The following is a 19,374-nucleotide window of genomic DNA, read 5'->3' as shown; positions in this document are numbered from 1 at the left end:
CTGTGCAACAGCGCCCCCCCCAGCTTGTTAGGCACCTGGCAGACTGCAGCGCTGTCAACGAGAAAAGCACTGTTCCGCCAATCAGTGCTCCCCCTGCTGGGGGGAAGGAATAACGGGTACCGACTGCTACAGGCGTGCGTTTCAGAACAAGGAGCTCCGATTCCTCACACCTCCCCTGCCTGACCTGAGAGTCACAGCAGTACGCCAAGCTCATTAGCAGCCTGTGATTTCAAATTGGCTGGGAAATAAACAGGAAAATATAACCAGCGATGTCCGGTGAAAAACAGAAAACCGCTCCAGGCTGATCCTGCTAACCTCTTGTGGATTTTTCAAATGGGAAGAAGCTCTGAAAAACCTGAAAATTAAAAAAAAGCCTCGTCTCTGTGCTGTCATAATGGAAGATTTCTGTAATTAAGTGTTTGAAGACGCAGGTTCATCTCATCGAACAGAAGGGCACCAGTCAGACACTCCGAGCAGCAATGACTCACTGCCCAGAATGACTTTCACATCTCAGAGCAGGGCCCTCAACTACCACGCACAATTAATCCCTGTAATTAAGTCCCTGGGCGAACAAGCCCTTTGATTTGCTTCTTAACGAATTGCAGTTCCAGTATGAAGGCTGCTCTTAGGTAGCTGAGCTGGTTTTAAGGCTCACATCTCCTTGTGGCATTCGAGTGTGTGTCCATGATCTGCTGCCCTCCTGTGAAAACGTAGCCCTGCAGTAGGAAGTGTGCTTTAGGACATGTCTCACAGCAGTGCGTCAGTGAGGCCTTTTTCATGCTGCTGGACGTCTGTCAAGGGATGATCGTCCCACACATTTCAGTTATCATGAAGGTGACAAGATGTAGTAGGAACCAGAGGACAACGGTGCTCTTTAGTGTGGTTCCCAGAAACTCACTGACTCAAGTACCTGGTCTCAGTCCACTGTGAAGGAGCTCAGTGAATCGTTTTCCACAATGTGGTTAGCAGCCTTTCTCCAAGATCCCACAGTACTTTATTTAATAGAGTGCCTCATTCTTTCTGTCATAGAAAACCGCCTACACGTCCATTTAAGAACAGGACCATTCAACCTCAATTTTGCTTGCTGTGCTGAGCCAAGGATCTCTTCTGGCTGTGTCTGGAAGGATCCCGGAGGATCCCTGCTTCAACGACAGGGCCGCTTGCTCCTTGGCTAAAGAGGCTAACACACACTTACACACACTCCACCACGGCTACCTCCACCCTCAACCCTACATGTACAGTACCAGCCCCTTACTTCCATCTGTATTTAAACCGGAAGTGTGATAAATCCAGCAGCCATGTCACCCTGCAACTCACAGCTGGCAGCCCATTGAAGCTAAGCGGGTGTGAGCCTGGTCAGCACCTGGATGGGAGACCTCCTGGGAAAAACTAAGGTTGCTGCTGGAAGAGGTGTTAGAGGGGCCAGCAGGGGGTGCTCACCCTGTGGTCCATGTGGGTCCTAATGCCCCAGTATAATGACAGGGACACTATACTATATAACAGGCACTGTCCTTCGGATGAGATGTAAAACTAAGGTCCTGACTCTCTGTGGTCATTAAAAATCCCAGGGCATTTCTCGAAAAAAGTAGGGGTGTAACCCCGGCGTCCTGGCCAAATTTCCCATTGGCCTTTACCAATCATGGCCTCCTAATAATCCCCATCTCTGAACTGGCTTCATCACTCCTCCTCACTGAGAGCTGGTGTGTGGTGAGGGTACTGGTGCACTATGGCTGCCGTCGCATCATCTAGGTGGGGCAGCACATTGGTGGTGGTGGAGGGGAGTCCCCATTACCTGTAAAGCACTTTGAGTGGAGTGTCCAGAAAAGCGCTATATAAGTGTAAGCAAATATTATAAATGGGAGCAGATAGAATAACAAAGGCATGTCACACACCAACAGCTTAAGCCCTGTTAAGCCCTTAAGCCCATGTGAATGAGGGACTTCATTCACATTTTCACAATCTGGACAAGACAGAACTGTAAGAGAGCAAGTCTGACATTGAAACGCCTGCAGGACTGAGGAAAGGAGACACTGCAGGACGTTACACAGGGCGTCCTGAGGGTCGCAGGAAGGGCAGTCATACTGCTGAAGCCCATATCCTGGATTAGGCTGATGCAGACGAACTGTAGAACAGTCACGCTGAAACGGGTCAAGTCCCTGTGTTTATAAAGGCACATTTTGACGCAGGAGGCCTAACAAAAAAAACACAGATGAGGAGCTCAGAAACCTAAAACGACAAAACACAGTACGAACCCTGGAGCCTGAGCAGGAAATCCAAGTGATTCTCTACAGCACAGAGAAGATTCCCATGGTAGGAGGTACAGAATTAGTGCAAAGTGTGTCATGGTTTCAGTCTTTGTCTCAACAGAGATCTCTCGCGCTTCAATATGTTGACTATGTGTACAGTGTTCCAACAAACATTTTTGGAACAAATCAAATACTGTAGGTGTGCATGCATAATTTCTTTTTGGCCAGAATTACACAGTCACAGTGACAGACAGGCACATACACACACAATGCATCAGGCTATCACAATGCAGCATTCGTCAGACTATCTTAAACGGAACCACATGGCATTGCTGTGGCCTAGCATCACACAGCAAGCATCCCTGCACTCTCAGCCCAGCTGGAACAGGGAGAGAAACAGAGAGATGGGTGGAGAGACAGGCTGAGCGTGGAGGGGGAAGGAGGATTTGGGGTGACTCAATGCTTCAAGCAATGAGAACCCCATGTCTAAATTTGGCTGAGGAATGCTGCCAGGGGGGACAGAGGAGTCCAGCACACACTGACTCACAGCTGCTAAAGATAGCCCCAAGCAAGCCACTGGGGGCCCAGCAGCCAGCAGGGAGGAAATGATGTCACAGTGGACTTCCTGTATTAGAGAGGAAAAGTCTCTGTCTTATAACATCTCTGGAGGCCATGTCTTCCTTCCACACCAGCAATAAAGTCACTGATTAAATACAGATGGTATTTATGTATATGCCTCAACCTGTGAGAGCAAGTGCTACGCCAAATAAGTTGTGAGCATTTTATATGGAGTCTTTTCACAGTCAGGTCCATCTGGAAGCACTTTTTGCTTGAATTTACTTTCAAAGTGTGTAAAGCAAGAAGACCAGTAGCATAAAAAGAAGGGGACAGGTCATTGCAAAACCATTGCACCTAACTGAATGTCCCTTAAAAAAAGACACAGTCATAACTGAATATCTTCATCCCTCATCAGGAAGCTGCTTCTGTTTGGAACCCTGGAATAAGCTCCTGTTTACCAAGAGCCAGTTTAAGTATAAAGCCACCTTCCCAGATGTTAATTACTGAAGGGTTTCTCAGACTTGTCTTCCTTCAGTAATCCATATATCAGGAATATATACTGATGGAAAAAAGAAACACACCAGAGTCCACACTCTGGACCACCCGTCTGCGTGGAACAGGCTGAAGAGTGACTCATCCCTGAAGAGGACCTGATGCCACTGCTGACGAGTCCATCGCAGCCCCTGTCTGGCCCAAGCCAGTTGGGTGTGACGTCTAGGAGGTGTGAGCAGAGGGCCTCTGACAGGTCGCCCTGCTCTGAGGCCAGCAGCATGGAGCCTCGCTGTCCTGTCACTGGTGTGGGCATTGTGTCTGCCGGCAGTTTCAGCAGCAGTACGGGTGGCAGATCTGAAACGATCTCTCAGATGGACCAGTCCTGCTCTGGTGTGGTCACTCAAGGGAGACCAGATCTCGGACAGTCATCTGTACTGCAGGTCTGCTGAAACCTTCTCTGCAGTCGGGACAGCGGCTTACTCCATAGTGTCTGGCAATGCTGGCACATGACATGCCTGCCTGCAGCATGCCAATGGCCCTCTCCCTTGCTTCTGGTGACATTCGAGCCAATACGGAATGCACAGAAAACCGACTAAGTGTGGCCTTTTTCTTGCAGTGACCTAAGCTTTGAATTAAGGCCTTTTTAAAGTTGACCTGATCAGGCATTATTCCACCTGGACCTCGTTGGGTAAAAGTGCACCTAACGAGCTTTCGTGCGATTGGCAAGTTGCAATGCCTCACTGCACAAGCTGTATTGCTGGTCAGAGGGCTTAAAACAAATTGACACCTTTTTGTGAAAGTACATAAACTATAGCTATAGTATTCTCATTCCAGAAAATGCTGTGTTTCTTTTTTCCATTAGCATATTCGCACTGAGATAAGGTGTTGAAATTCCACGTGTTTGGCTCTGTGAGCAGGTGGACAGTACGAGAGGGGTCAGTCTGGGGTGAGGACACAATGCTTTGGAGACAAGGGGATGTTAAGCACTTCTGGGATAAGGGAATTACTCAGCACTGAGGTCAACAGAGAACAGAGGCCGGGGTTATGTGACCATGTGAGTTTGCAGGTGAAAATGTGTGTGTTCGTGTTACTGTATTGTAAATTTGTTGCTGCTTGAGTTTTTACATGATAATCTGTAACACAACACAGATTGGAAACTGGGGTAAGATAGAACAAACTGTAACACACCACGGTAAACTGTGATATACTGAGGATATTCTGCTACAACTGCTAGTACGAAAGTAAACGAAACTTGCAGATCAGCTGTAAAATTATCTAACACTCTGTACGTGAACTCATTGAACTCACAGTCTGGCGTGTAGCAGAGACAGCTGCAGCAAACCTGGACTATACTGCCACCGTGTGGCAGGACCTCATACCACAGTCTTCGACAGACGCGATTGATTAATCTACAATAGATGCTACAATCTTACTCACGGCCGGAAGATACACGCCAGTCAGCCTCACTCCCTAACACGAAAAGGGCGCGGAGAAGCGGTTAGGACTGTCGTCTTTCAGTCAGAGGGTGTGAGTTTAAAGACTAATTTAAATTAGAAGCTGACTAAAGACTTTGTCGGACGTCCGGAATAAAACAACTGAGCAACATCCTTAAACCGTGCAGGGTTTCTGTGTTAGTTCAATGGCTTTGCCTTTTCTACCGTATTCATATTGCGCAAATTCTCGTTTTTCCACTCCCGAAGAGACACAGGTACGGTGTCCTGACAATTCCAGGTGCCACATTGCTTCTGGTATAGATAAGTGACCATGATCATATCATCTATCGCATTAGCTTGAAAATCAAGACAACTTTACGACGAAAAATAAACGTGGAAACACAAGCTTAATAATATAAAGATCACAAACAGGGTAAACCATACTGAACCCGTACATAAGAAGATATTCACAGCATATAGACACGCAAAGCAGATTCTGAGCTAGCGTTCCGTATTGTATTGAGTTTGATTCCAGGTCATGGTTTGCTCTTGATTCACACACAACGGTTTTCTAGAGGATTAAAAGTCAAAATGGCAGTTAGTGTTTCACCTGGTTCGTAAAAAGTTACTGGCCTCCAGGAGTAGTGAAACGCGAACGTGACAACTAGGGGGGCAGTGTATCTAATGCCGAGACAATGATGAGGAACCTTTTACACGACGGTGCTTATAGGCGCAATATGTAAAACGAAAAGAAAAATGAGACGCCTTTTTACAGCTCATGTTTCCTTAATGCGAAACACGCTCATGGATTTGCAAAATATCCCACACCGCGTTAAGTAACATCCGTCTGCTGACAAGCGCAGACATTCTGGAACATTCTGGAGCTTCTGAGGCTCCGCTCGCGGAATGAGTTTCTGTTCTGCCGACAGGAACTCCGGCCGCTTCTGCAGTCACGGGCTCGGTTGTGGCGCGATTGCGCAAACTGGGTAATTCCACAATTCCCGCTGTAACAGAAGAACTCACTAACCCACTCGCCGCCTCTTTACTAGGAGGCCGGCAAAAACACGACATGAAGCCGGCTGTATAATACAGTCTTATTATTTGTATAGACAGGGGGCTTTACACCTCGGGGCCAGTCTTTCTATCCATACTGTCGCACTGACCGGGACCCTGGAGTACAAACCCGTTGGTTAATACGGGGAATGGCGAACCCGGGGCTGAGGCCGAGACCGATGTTAACTGTCCAGTAAACAGCGTGGTCCGTTTACTACTCGGCTTTCCGCGCCCCCTTAGTAATGGCATTTCAAATCTCACCTACCTGCTGACCTATTTCGTCAGGGACGCTTCTCTTAACATGCCACCCTAGCGCCCTCAGAAAGCAGCGATCGGGTTTTCACGTTTATGATGATCTCAGCGTTATACTGAACCTTTATCCGGCAAGACGGACTCCCCAGAAAACTAAACCTTCCAGTCATTGACAGTGTACTGCCACAGGCCTTTAACCGGTTCTGTCCCAAGCCAGAATAGACCACCCTTGCTGAGTGTTGAACTTTTATATAGAGGAATCAGACTGCAAGCCGGGAGGGTCGATTCCTCTCATAACCTCGTGCGAATATGGAAACGCACTCTTTGAAGAAACCGCCCCCTGGTGGCTGAAACCGGTGTTGAGAGTCCAGATGCAGAGTATTAGAAAGCTTACACCCGAGAGCGGGCCACTTGGCCGATCTAATTAGTAGTTATAATTGATGCGGGATTCTCCTCCGTTTCTGACAGAAGCCAGGGTATCGACTTCAGCCCCATGGGTGGGTGACTTGCCCCGTTTCCCACAACCCTTTTAAGAGCTCTAGTGCGGATACTCCCGCTAGCTGGATCTATTCATCATCATCCAGCTGGGGCTGCACATTGGTGGTGGTGGAGGGGAGTCCCCATTACATGTAAAGCGCTTTGAGTGGAGTGTCCAGAAAAGCGCTGTGTAAGTGTAAGCAATTATTATTATTATTATTATTCCGAGAAGAGACAATAGCACTAACAGAAATCAGCCCAGCATTAGTGTGAGCAGAGCAGAGGTACTGGTGGCGCTAATATTGACATCTTGAGCACTTGCTCCCACGGGATGTACAGTATCACGCCTTTAGGACTCTCAGTTGTAATACGTTTCGTCAAGAGCTTTGAGATGTACTGCAATGACACTGTAGGTTCCAGCTTTGAAGCAAATCTTAGAGACACACTGTACTGCTATATATCGCCCAAACTGGGGATTTTAATGATTTGTGGAACAGTAAAGCTGTGAGTTGAATAAAAATAGCTCGACATTTCTCAAGAGTTTGACTAAAGCGAAACTTAGCGCACACATAGCTACAGGTCTGGGTTAGCGGCGCCCTATTCGCCGAGCTCGGAGCTGCAAGGAGCGAGCGGAGCTCGGGTGTGTCTCTCACTCCGGCTTATTCCCGGTACAGACCAGCCTCCCTGCCAGAAATGAGCACTTCCAGTTTCCCCTTAAGGAAGTACATCCAGCGCGAGGCAGTGAAATCCTTGAGCTGTTCTCCTAGACGATCTTGAGCTGATTTTTTTATATTGGTTCAAGGAATTTCCTGATGCCCCCGCCCCCAATAAGTGCCCCAGCTCGCGGACTTTGTCCTGTTAATAACAACCCACCAATAATATTGCGCTTAGTAGAAACGACCAGAGCAAACAACGAATTCGCCTGTATCACACGGCTTTCGTATTCATTCGTGTCGTTATTGTACCAAAAACCGCACGATAACAGATTCACAACCTCGTTTCCGGATTACTCTATTTGTGCAAGCACGAGATGAATCCGGAGCACGGTCTCGGACAGGGCTAATCGCGAAATCACGGCAAGGGTGATTTCTAAAAAAAAAAAATAACATTCGTCAAACGTCACCTGATCGGGAAGCCTTCAAGTGTGGCCCGCGGGCGCCCGCTGCAGTCCTGTCCATTGAGACGGCTCGCAGCCAGTCAGCCGCGGAGTCCAGGGAGGCGCCAGGGAGCGAGGGGCAGAAGCGCGCAGAGCAGGGGGTCAGCAGGGACACCGCGGAGGGACAGAAACGCGCCTCGCGCGACAGAGAGAGCGCACCGACCGTCGCCGGAGCCTGCAGCACCCGTTCACCTGACCGCGACAAGACACACCTGGCCCGTCCACAAGGCTACAGGTAATACCTGTCACCGCTGTTATCCACGGTGTTACTCGTACTATTACCGCAAGACACCACACTGTAAACGCGTCTGACCTGTCCCTTTTCTGCTTTATCGTTTGCCTCGCCACCTTAGGAGCCACTGGGCAAACCTTTTTTCATATACAGGTATTTTCTAAACAGGTATCATACGATTTTAATGGCAAAATTAACGTTCTCTAGAAATGCTGTTCCAAATTAATATTTCGTCGTCAAATAACTAAATATTAAGTTTTAACGGTAAATTACATGAGTTTTCATTTAGATTATTACGTATGAAATCACCTATTCCGTAGCTCTCTTGTGTTCCCGAGATGAGGGAACTGCGTATCTCTCTGTCAGCTTCCATATGAAATTATTATTATTATTAATAATAATAATAATCATAATAATCTTTTCAATTAACCTGGGTTTAAGAGATCTTTAACCACTGATCGAGAACACCACCTAAGTTGTTCGAATTGTTCGTTTGATTATATTTCTTTTTTACCGTATAAGCCCTGGATAAATATTTGTCCGAGCCGGCAGATACGGAGGTCTGTCTTGGCACGGATGACGGGAGGAGGCCGGGCGGAGCGCTATCGTTCCAACACATTGATTTGTTTGAAAAATTCGATTTCTATGCCAATAAGCTGGAAGCACGGCCAGATTAAACACACCTTTGTTTTCCCCCACTGTGAAAAAGACGAACAATTGGAAACACTAAAGAGAAATGATCCCATCGCTATAAGATCACACGTGTTATACCGATAGATCAATCAATCAATCCCGCATTTGTGAAAGAGGCCTGGGTTCATAAAAGAGAGATTTTTTTTTGCAGCCCATCAAGCAGTCACATGAGATGCACTTTCTTCTGCTTTCACTTCCAGTATGAAAGTCTCCTTTAACAGAGTTTAGCCTAAGTCAGCATCTAAGACAGCATACACCCAGGCAGGCAGCGGTTTAAGGGATAAACACCATTGGAGATTTCAGGGCAGAAGGAAGTTCACGGGGCACTCCACCCTCAAGAGTTGTCCCTTTTTTGACTCAGACTTGTTACGACAGTTGTTACGACAATTGACGTTAATCAGAAATTGCTTCACAGCTGTTTTGCAAATGAGGTACTGCCCCAGTAGGCGCAACGCGTCTCATGTGACCACAGCTACAGAGAGGGACAGCAAGAGGTTGGAGTCACGTTATCCCCGGCGCTAGTCGGCACAGCGGTGAGCTTTGCTGCCTCGCAGCGCCCAGGGCCCTGGGGTCGATTCTGGACCTGGGGTGCTGTCTGTGGGGAGTTTGTATGTTCTCCCTGTGTTTGCGTGGGGTTCCTCCCACAGTCTAGAGACATGCTGGTAGGTTAATTGGCTCCTGGGAAAACTGGCCCTGGTGCGAGTGCGAGAGGATGGGTGTCTGTGTGTGCCCTGTGATGGACTGGCGTCCCGTCAGAGGTGTACCCTGCCTTGTGCCTGTTGCTTGCCAGGATAGGCTCTGGCTCCCTGGCGACCTGAATCGGAAGACGTGGCTAGGAACCGGATGCGTGGATGGACTAATGGGCTCCATACTCCAATGGCTTGACTTGCAGTAACCGCACCCTGCCTCTGGGCTGCGCGTTGTATCAGAAAGAATCCCAAACCGCCTCCCAGTCTGAGGACAGCTCACTTCAGCCCCCGACTGAGATGTAGCCCATGTCGGACTTTGTCTGTTTCCCTAGGGCTTCAAGGAAGACCCCGGCGCCATGGGCAGCACCCCCGAGAGCAGCCTTCTGAGAGACGTCATGTCGGCCTCGGGCACCGGCGCCCCCTCAGAGGCCCTCCCCACGGCCTCACCTGCCTTCGCGGCGCAGGAGAACGGCACGGGGGAGTGCGGAGCCGTGACGGCCGACTTCCAGTACGTGCTCCTCCCAGTGGCGTACAGCCTGGTCTTCGTGCTGGGCATGGCGGGCAACGCCATGGCCCTGCTGCACTTCATCCGCACCCGGAGCGCCACGCAGCCCTCCAACATCTTCCTGGTCAACCTGTGCGCCATCGACCTGCTTTTCGCGCTCACCCTGCCGCTCAACATCGCCTACCACGCCCGCGGCAACGACTGGCCGTTCGGGGAGGCCCTGTGCAAAGTCAACGGCTCGCTGTTTTTCGGGAACCTGTACGGCACGTCCCTCTTCCTGATGCTCATTTCCGTGGACCGATACATCGCCGTGGTCCACCCGCTGCAGTCTCTCAAGCTCCGCAGCCCCAAGCACCGGATCCTGCTGTCCTGTGCGGTAAGATTCTCCCCGACCTGGCGGCAGCCCCTTATCCCAGTGCATCTCTGTTGCCCTTGACCCTTCACTCTGACCTCTGACCTCTGACCTCTGACCCCTGACCTCTGACCCAGGCCAGTGGCAGGGCTACGGGCTGTAACAATGCGGCAGTGGGAGGAGTCGCGGCGAGCACCGGTATGAGTGACGCCCCATCTGAGGGGGCGGGGGCACCGGTGTGGGATTAGCGAGAACCGAAAGAAAACAAAACAAAAAGGAAAAATAAAAAATACGCTGTTAAGTACAGCGGCGCTGCGCCGTCTTGTAGAGCGGCGCCCAGGCTGGACTTGCCCTATCTAACGGGGTCCAGTCTGGGAGAGCAGGCAGAGAGCGCAAGGCCCAAATAAAAACTAAACTTGTGGGAAAAGGTAAGGACGGGACAGGCTAAAAGGAAAAGAAAATAAAAAGAAGAAAAATGGCCTCACACTGGGATACAACCCCCTCCTGGACTACCAGTGTACGATCCTCTCCTTCCAGGGGTGTGCCCTGCTCATCCTCTTCGTGTAGTGCCACAGGGCTTCCAGAGCTACACAGAACTGACCAATCCTTTCTCTTGACATCTAACCTAAAACCCAGCTGAGTGCCAGTCAAAATGGCACCTAGTGATATGTTAGAAAGAGGTCACAGCTTAGCCAAAATTATTTGAAACCTCCACTTTATCTGAAACCCCAGATGTGGCCAGTTACTCATTTAGCTGTGCTGGACGCTCAGTTTATAATCCAAGTCTACGTTTTCAGCAGTAGGCTCCACACTGTCCTACACCGACCTTTGTAACTGCAGATATAAACTATAAACCAATATGAAACACAAAGTTCCTTTTCGAGTAGACTCTTCTCAAGCGCCTGACTCGAAGTAATGGGGCAGCTTTGCTGCTAAGCTCCAGAAACATTAGATCTCACTCTCAGTCTTCCAAACCCCAGGCTTTTCCAAAACTCATTCTCTCCGAGACCCTTTAAAAAACCTTTCCAAGCTTTCAGAACTCTCCACTCTCATGATCCTTGAAACCTCAGTAAATTGCTTCCTACTCCTTCCCTTGTGAATGATGCACACATAGGTTCTGCTCCATGTGGCCAGATGCCAGCTCAAATCTCTCTGGTGGGATCGTCTGCTTTCTGGATTTTGAATTGCCTCCTGACCAACCATCTCTCCTCAGCCGGTCAGGTGAAGGTAGCAGCTTATTCCCCACAGGAGTTTAACAAACCAGTACCTGGTCCAATATAGTTTTAGACTTGATTCCTGCTGTGTGGTGGGAGGTCCATTCGAGATCCATTAGGGAGTTATTTGGGCATCTTGTGGGATTAGGTGGCATTGGGGCAGAGTGGTGGTACTGTGGCTAAGGATCTGCGCCTATGGCTGGAAGGTCACTGGTTCAAATTCTGTGGCCGGCAGAGGAATCCTACTCCATTGGGCACCTGAGTAAGGCCCTTAACCCCAACTGCTCCAGGGGCTGACCCTGCGCTCTGACCCCAAGCATCTCTCTCCCCATCTGTGCGCCTGTGTGTCTCATGGAGGGCAAGCTGGGGTATGTGAAAAGACAACTTCCTAATGCAAGAAATTGTATATGGCCAATAAAGTGGTCTCTCTTATCTGATCTTTATCCCATTGCCACGAGAGTGACTGGTCTTCTCTCCCAACCCCGCTCCAGGTATGGGTGGTCCTGGCCGCAGTGATCCTGTACCTGACGCTGAAGGGCCCCCTGACCAGACCCTTTCAATCCACGGGGAAGATTGCCTGCATGGAGAACTTCTCCTCGGAGGCGTGGCGGGGCCGCATCTCCACCGTCAGCATCCTGGCTGCCGTCATCGGCTTCTTCCTGCCCCTGCTGGTCATCGCCACCTGCTACCCCCTCATCGCCTGCAAGTTGTTGGGGGGCGCTCCCCGCTCGGTGGAGGGGGCGGCGCCGGGTGCCTCGGCCTCGGGCTCAGGTCGGATCCGGAAGAAGGCCCTCCGCATGGTGCTGCTGGTGCTGGTGGTCTTCCTGCTCTGCTTCGCTCCCTACCACCTCAACCAGCTGGTCCACACGCTGCGCCGGATGGGCGTGCTGTCGGGCTGCCCGCTCATCCACTTCACCTACCGCGCCCGGCGCGTCGCCATGGCGCTCTGCAGCCTCAACTCCTGCCTGGACCCGCTGGTCTACTGCCTGGCCTCCGAGAGCTTCCGCTGGAACTGGAGGGGGTGCGCCCGGTGTTTCAAGCTGGGTCAGAAGCCGCCGCAGCGGCAGAAGAATGCTGCCATCTGAAAACGGATGGGTGTCCCTGTATCCTAGTGCCAAATGACGCATCCTGAACCTGATCTGATCAGGGGTCTTGGCCAGGGGACACGGGATGAGCTCCAAGCACCAGCTGTTGAAGTGCCTCCGTTCTCGCTCCGTCCCTGGGGAGTGCTGTGCTGGAAAGACACTGCTGTGCGTTTTCCTTCTGTGGCTTTGTGGGAACTGTGGATTGCTTTTCACCCCAGGGTGCTCTTTCAGCTCTTGTGCCAGGACTCAAAGGAGAGGGACTCTGTAGATCCTCCACACACCCTGTAATTCCTGTGCAAGCCAGGCCTGGGATTGTAATGTAAAGCATGAAGTAGTGGTCAAGGCTGTAGTGGAGGGGCTATGACTCTGTTGTGTTCTCCGGGAGGTTCCTGTGTTTTTTGTGTTTTCTCTAGTTGAGCCAGGTGTGTTAGCCAGTGCAGTAACCGGGGACAAATGATAGGGCTCCATCCAGCAGGAGCTCTGTTTTCCCTCTCTGCCTAATCCCGTGCTTCCTGGTCTAAAAGTTCTCTCTTGCTTTTGCTGGCGAAGCAATTCTTCACTGAGCACTGGAGCTGCTGCTGCAGAACGGCTGCCCCGAGTCTCCCAGGCGGGGCTGCGCTTCAGTGGTGAGGAAAGTGCATCCCTACATGTACTGGAAAGCACTTTGCAATTCTGTGGGATGAAAAGCACTGTCGAAAATGCAACAAACTGTTAATTAAACATCTGTTTTGGAAATTTCCTAGGCATGTGAAAGAGATTAAGCATTAATGAGATGGGTGGAGGGAAAGTCTGACTGCAGACAGATCTAGAGCTAATATCCGTATCTGAGTAAAAATGCCTTTTTCTTTGCGGTATCTGAATTCTACAGACCAGGAAGCGGATTCCGGTTTACCTTTTCACTTTGTGCACCTCAGAGGTGCTGGAGGCTTGCACAACTCTGTGCACTCTGCAAACACATTTTTCTGACTTTCTCGCAGAGCGCCAAGCTCAATCGGGCAGCTTCCGGGCCTGATAACAGGTTGCAGGGGGACACTGCCAGTGTTTTACATGAACAGAATTGCCTCTATGTGTTGAGTGTTTGTTTTTCAATTGCAATAAAGATAAGGCCTCAATGAGCCTGGCATCTGTCTCCTCTCTGTTTCCAGGAGAGCGCTGCTTCAGTCTAACCCCATCCAGCTTCAAAAACACCTCAGTCCCCCCCCCATCAACAGCACTGGGAATGTGTTTCAGTCACACCCATGGGCTCCTTGTGCTTCCCAGCCCCCAGCCTCTCCCTCTGACTGTATCTCAACAAGATCCTTGAAGGGGATCAGCTGTCCCAATTGCTCAGACTGATAATTAAATCTCGGCTAACAAAATAAACTAATTGACAGTATCACAGAATTTCACAAATTCTGAATTAAGCACATAATCATAAACTTTGTGAAAGTACTGTTTGGTCGCCATATTGTCTCAAACCCTTGGTCTTGCTACAGGTTTGAGTCCTGACTCTGTAGTCGTCAAAAAGAGTTGGGGTTTTACCTGTGTCCTGGCCTCTTAATAACCCCTCTTTATGAATTAGTTTCATCACTTTTCTCTCCTCCCTGCTGATAGCTTGTGTGATAAGCTCATACTTATTATTAAAGTAGTACATTGTTCTGCACCTTTAGAAGTTGATCCTTTACAATAGAGAAGGGCAGCTGTTGATGATCCTGCTGCATTTTTACATTAATCACGTGTTGAGACCTGAATTTCAACAAATGCAACGATTCCTTATTAAGAGAATTAGATCACTTACTGAATTAAAACAGGAGGAGAAGAGAAAACGAGAACAGCCTCCTAAACATATTTGCTATTGCATTCAATCTGCACGTGTTCAAATACTACAGATAAAAACAGAACAACAAAGCATGCAAACACGTCCTGCTCTTGGAAATGTGCCTTCGTCTTGTTCGAAACGATAAGCGTGTTTAAACAGGTCTAATTGAGGAAAAGAGAAAGGTCAAGCCGGGAAAAAGACAGGCTGACCCCGACGTGATTTGAACACGCAACCTTCTGATCTGGAGTCAGACGCGCTACCGTTGCGCCACGAGGTCCTGTTAGAGTTGGGGAGGAAAATGCTGTTACACAGCGCTGCCGCTGCAGCGTTACTGCGCTGTCTCGGCTTCTCATTTTCTAACTCGCAGAGATGAACACAGACTGTCCAGCCTCTGTTTTCTCAGCCAGTTAACTGAATATTAACTTAAAATTGCGGGTGCTAATTTTTTTACATACGCTTTTCTTGCGCCACTAAAAACAGTAACAGGCTGTGCCAAACTGTAGCGCAGCTCCCTGGTGGTCTAGTGGTTAGGATTCGGCGCTCTCACCGCCGCGGCCCGGGTTCGATTCCCGGTCAGGGAAGTAGCTTTTTATACGGATGTATAGGAACAAGTCTTTTTAAAACATTTATTCTCAAAAAGCTCTGGTTGATTATTCTGAATATTCCCCCAGTGGGGGAGTATAAAAGCAATAAAATATGATTTTCCAAGTCACTTCCACTTTATACAATACTCGCGTTGACAAGGCTGTGAAGCCAAGCCTGTTAAAACCCGTACAACATTGTCGTGACGAAAACATCAGTGATAATTTTTCTAAAGAGAAGACCGTTGAGAGGCAAAAGAAGATTTTGCCTTATTCGAAAGAGCATGAACTCCACTTGCACTAACGTTTTTTTTCGTGGTTTCGTTTTTTTTTTTTGAAAATTAAGTTTTGTGAACCTTTATCGACGAACGGAGAAGAACAGGAATGATGTTCAGCTTTAATGTTATGATCCACAAGAACTCTTGCCTTTCTGGAAAGACAGGGAAACAAAACACGATTTTTTTTTTTTTGCGTGTGTCGTTCTCAAACGCAACGGAAGCGTGTAATATATTTTTGCAGTACTGCGGAACAGAAAAAAGTATTGCGTTCGTACTCTGGGTCTGTTGGGTGAGTCCACCCACAAGAGGGCGGTATAGTTCAAGAATGTAACAAATGATCGCTTTTTAATGTCTCGACTCTTAATGCGCGATTTGCAAAATGCATACGTATCACTACTTCACTGATAAAAAAAAACACAGCTTTTTTATCTTGTAGATGTAGAGGAAGAAGGCTGACGTATAACTGCTGGTGCGGTTTCTCAAAGAGATCAAGACGCTGCTGTTGCAGCTCGTCTTTGAGCAGTAGGAAACAGCGCTCGGCGGAGATCGACGTGGTGCAGAAAGTCGATCGGTGAATTTGCAAAATGATGCGGCGTTTTCAGACAAGGCTTATGAAAATTAATGTCTCCGGTGATTAAAATATGGTTCTTCCATTCATACCTGGATAAAATGTAACAGTTGTAAATACACCTGCCGGCTACCAGTAGTAAGTGGCTGGTGTGTGGGGAGCGTACTGTCGTACTTTCTCTGTCGTCGCATCGTCTGGTGGTGGAGGGGAGTCCCCATTACCTATAAAGCGCTTTGAGTGGAGTGTCCAGAAAAGCGCTATATAAGTGTAAGCAATTATTATTATTATTATTATCCCAAAGGCATCCCCTTGTCTCCAAAGCATTGTGTTCTCGCCCCACACTGACCCCTCTTGTACTGTCCACTTGCTCACAGAGCCAAACACGTGGAATTTCAACACCTTATCTCAGTGCGAATATGCTAATGGAAAAAAGAAACACAATATTTTCTGGAATGAGAATACTGTAGTTATAGCTTATGTGCTATTATTATTAATTAAATACTATTTAGTTGTTATCTCTGCCTGCAGATCCTGTTCTTATTTGCTTTTACATTGCTCTACTGTACACTGTGTACATTGCTACACATTGTACACTGTAGTTTAGTTCTTACAGTGACTAGTGAGCAGGAAGGGCTGTGGCGAGACCAAGTGTTTGAGACAATATGGCGACCAAACAGTACTTTCACAAAGTTTATGATTGTGCTCATAAAAGCGCCGTATAAGTGTAAGGAATTTATTTATTATTATTATTATTATTTAGATAGCTGGCCCTGACGATGTCCTGCCCATTGAAATCTACATCTTCAATGTGTCAGGAAACAGCTGGATATCAGCATCACGTTGAGCAGCCTGTTCCACACTCCCACAACCCTCTGCGTAAAGACCAGCCTCCTGTTCTCAGTTTTTAATGCACTTTCACACGGCTGCCTCTCCTGTTCTCTGGTTCGTGTTTCCCTCTTCGTTCTGGGGAAGCCACAGAGTCAGCTGTGTCAGCATCTCTGCAGATTCTGAATGCTTTTATCAGGTCTCCCCCCAGCCTTCTCTGTTCAAGACTACAAAGGTCCAGTGCCTTCTGGTTGTCAGTTTAGGACATTCCATTAAGCTGACTGCTATTCTCTGAACTCACTCCAGAGTCACAGATCTTTTCTATAAGGCAGTATAGGCCACAGCAGACTCCTGACTGCTTCAATGTTATTCTGTACAGCACAAATCCTCCCCAGCCGTCACAGCTGGTAGGCATGAATTGCACATGTGTGACTGAACACTGAAAGCTATTTTTTCTCTCGGAAAAACGCGCAGACAGCCACGCCGCTCCATCAGAAGGAAGTCTGAGGCGGCTGAAGGTGGGGCTCCGGCCCCGTAACAGCCGAACGCTCGGGTAGCGGCTGGCTGGGGCTGCCGGGGTTTCCATAGCGACCCCGCTGCAATGCGGGCTTTTTAAAGCGGAGGACAAAGAGAACAGGGGAGAGACTCGGGGGTGGAGGGTGGGCTTCCGCGGGGCTGCCTGAAGAACTGTTACTGGGCCCTGCCGTGGTGCTGCGGAAACCAGACCCGCCCTGACGTGTCTGATCGGACAGAGCCCAGGGCCGAGCGCGGCTGCCACACAGGAGGAGCAGTGCAGGGAATGTCAACGCGCCAGAGCAGCGTTCAGCGCCAGACCTGGCAGCGGTCAGTGCAGTGCGTGCAGCTGCACCGCAGCAAGGTAATACGCAGTGCAGTGCAGCGTCTTCGCGTGGACAGCGCGGGGCAGTACAGCAGGGTAGACAGAAATGCCGCCCACAGCAGCAACGTGCAGTGCAGGCAGTAGAGGTCATTAATGTGCTGCTCACTACAGACATGGGCAACGCTGCAGTAGTGTGCAGTACAGTGCAGTGGTGTTCAGTATAGCACAGTATAGCAAGGTCAGCCGTGCAGTACAGTACAATAACATGCAGTAATGTACACTACAGTAATGGGCAGTGCTGCAGTAATGTACCGTACATTAACAGGCAGCAGAGTTTAGTTAAGTACAGTAATAGAACCCCAATTGTTTTGTGTGTTTTAACAGCTGTGGCTATTACGTGTTTAGTTTTTCTGGGTGGAGACGTGGGTTGGGACATTGTGGATGGATGTCTTAATTTTCTGCTCCTACACTGCCTGACAGTAAACATACACACCTAGCATGGCTGACCCTGGTACAGCCTCTCCCCTCCTCCTCGCCTCTCCATCTTCTCCGTGACCTGAAAATGTGAGTCAGATTCCTCAATCTCCAGCACAAGCAAGCCTGTCTGCTTCCTGCTTCCTGTTTTCCCGATGGGATTCAGACTTCCTCTCCCTCTCTCAACCCCCCCCCCCCCTCCCCCTACTGAGCAGAATCTTAAAGATTGGCCGGAAATCAAGCTGCCTTCTTTCACTGTAGCTTGGCAGCAGCCACCCTGAGGAGGAAGCCGATCTACAGGCACTCTTGCTGGATTCAGGACGGTGAAATTAAAGTTGAACAATGTCTCCCAGCAATGTGTGGAGTTTGACTATGTCCTAGTGTCTGCATGTGATGTAGACATCAGCAGGCTTTTTCAAAGGAGACCTGATTTCTTACAAGAGCTTGGTGAGGCATACGTTTTAACAAACATTACAATCATGTAAAAACATCCAAATGGCCTCTGACCACTATTTACACTGGACCAGTACTGACCTTATTAAGCATATTTTTGCATCACTGCATGACAGGAACATCGCCACCAGATGATCAGCTGCAAAGCTGGGCCTGGTCAGCTCTGGAATTGGAGACCTATGAGGAAAACTATGTTGCAGCTGCAGGTGGTGTTGGTGGACCAGTAGGTGGTGCTCTTCTCTTTGGACCACAGATTGCCAGCCAATGTCCCAGTAGGCGACATGGTGGCACAGTGCTTAGCAATGCTGCCTCACAGCACTTGAGCACTGGGTTTAATCCCGGACCTGTGTTGCTGTCTGTGTGGAGTCTGTATGTCCCCCCCCCCCCCGGCTGCTCCCAGTATGGTGACTGGGAACAGTGCTGTCTTGCAGATGCAATGTTAAACTGAAGATTGTGACTAATCATGTGTTAAAGTTAATTCTTTAACACTTTTTCAGTGGGTAGGGGTGTTAACCCTGGTGTTAGTCATAATTCCACTCTGGGAGTGCACACTGTTCTTCCTAACATTTTCCCAAAGTGTCAATTTTGAAGTAAATGATCAATTTCTCCACCTGATATACATAATGACTGCCCAAGATCAAAGTAGCATTTTAGTGTTGCGTTCCTGCTAATGTATATCTAATGTACTTGAGATGCATACTGTAAAGTAATAATAATTCCTTACACTTTTATAGCGCTTTTCTGGACACTCCACTCAAAGCGCTTTACAGGTAGTGGGGACTCCCCTCTACCACCACCAGTGTGCAGCATCCACCTTGATTAATCCAAATTAGATTGAATGAATTTAGTGATCAATTAATGTGTAGTGCACTGCAGTGGAGTGCAGTACTGTGCACTCCAGTATAGTGACAGGTTACAGCACTGTGCTGCGTAGTACATTACAACACAATGGACACTGAGGCAGGACAACGGAGTGCAATAGGTGGAGACAGTAGCATGCAGCTAAGCACTGACAAGGGCATTACTGTAGCACGACCCAGAACAGTCAGCACAGGACACTGAGTAAGTACGATGAATCTTAATTCACACAATGGAGTACATTGCAATAGAATGTAGCAGAGT

At 48.8% G+C, this 19,374-nt stretch overlaps 1 protein-coding gene and 2 non-coding genes across 3 annotated transcripts; 2 read left to right on the top strand and 1 right to left on the bottom strand.

The window, feature by feature from the left end:
* Positions 1–7,678: 7,678 nt before the first annotated feature.
* On the top strand, positions 7,679–13,553 carry LOC148838567 (lysophosphatidic acid receptor 6-like). Its single transcript, XM_088910048.1, has 3 exons — positions 7,679–7,902; positions 9,614–10,162; positions 11,844–13,553. The coding sequence occupies exons 2-3, from the start codon at positions 9,638–9,640 to the stop codon at positions 12,435–12,437; spliced, it is 1,119 nt and encodes a 372-aa protein (XP_088766174.1). The 5' UTR covers positions 7,679–7,902; positions 9,614–9,637; the 3' UTR covers positions 12,438–13,553.
* An 887-nt stretch (positions 13,554–14,440) lies between these two features.
* On the bottom strand, positions 14,441–14,512 carry trnaw-cca (transfer RNA tryptophan (anticodon CCA)). The gene has a single exon. It is a non-coding gene; the product is annotated as a tRNA-Trp (tRNA).
* Positions 14,513–14,744: 232 nt separating this feature from the next.
* On the top strand, positions 14,745–14,816 carry trnae-cuc (transfer RNA glutamic acid (anticodon CUC)). The gene has a single exon. It is a non-coding gene; the product is annotated as a tRNA-Glu (tRNA).
* The last annotated feature ends 4,558 nt before the right edge of the window (positions 14,817–19,374 follow it).

Source organism: Atractosteus spatula, chromosome 3 (assembly GCF_055471065.1).
Source record: "Atractosteus spatula isolate fAtrSpa1 chromosome 3, fAtrSpa1.hap1, whole genome shotgun sequence".
NCBI lineage: Eukaryota > Metazoa > Chordata > Actinopteri > Semionotiformes > Lepisosteidae > Atractosteus > Atractosteus spatula.
This window is presented reverse-complemented; position numbering and strand designations above follow the sequence as displayed.

Coding starts and splice junctions, on each gene's coding strand:
- LOC148838567 (XM_088910048.1), top strand. CDS start 9,638: ATGGGCAGCACCCCCGAGAGCAGCCTTCTGAGAGACGTCATGTCGGCC. Junction 10,163..11,843: donor GGATCCTGCTGTCCTGTGCG/GTAAGATTCTCC, acceptor ACCCCGCTCCAG/GTATGGGTGGTCCTGGCCGC.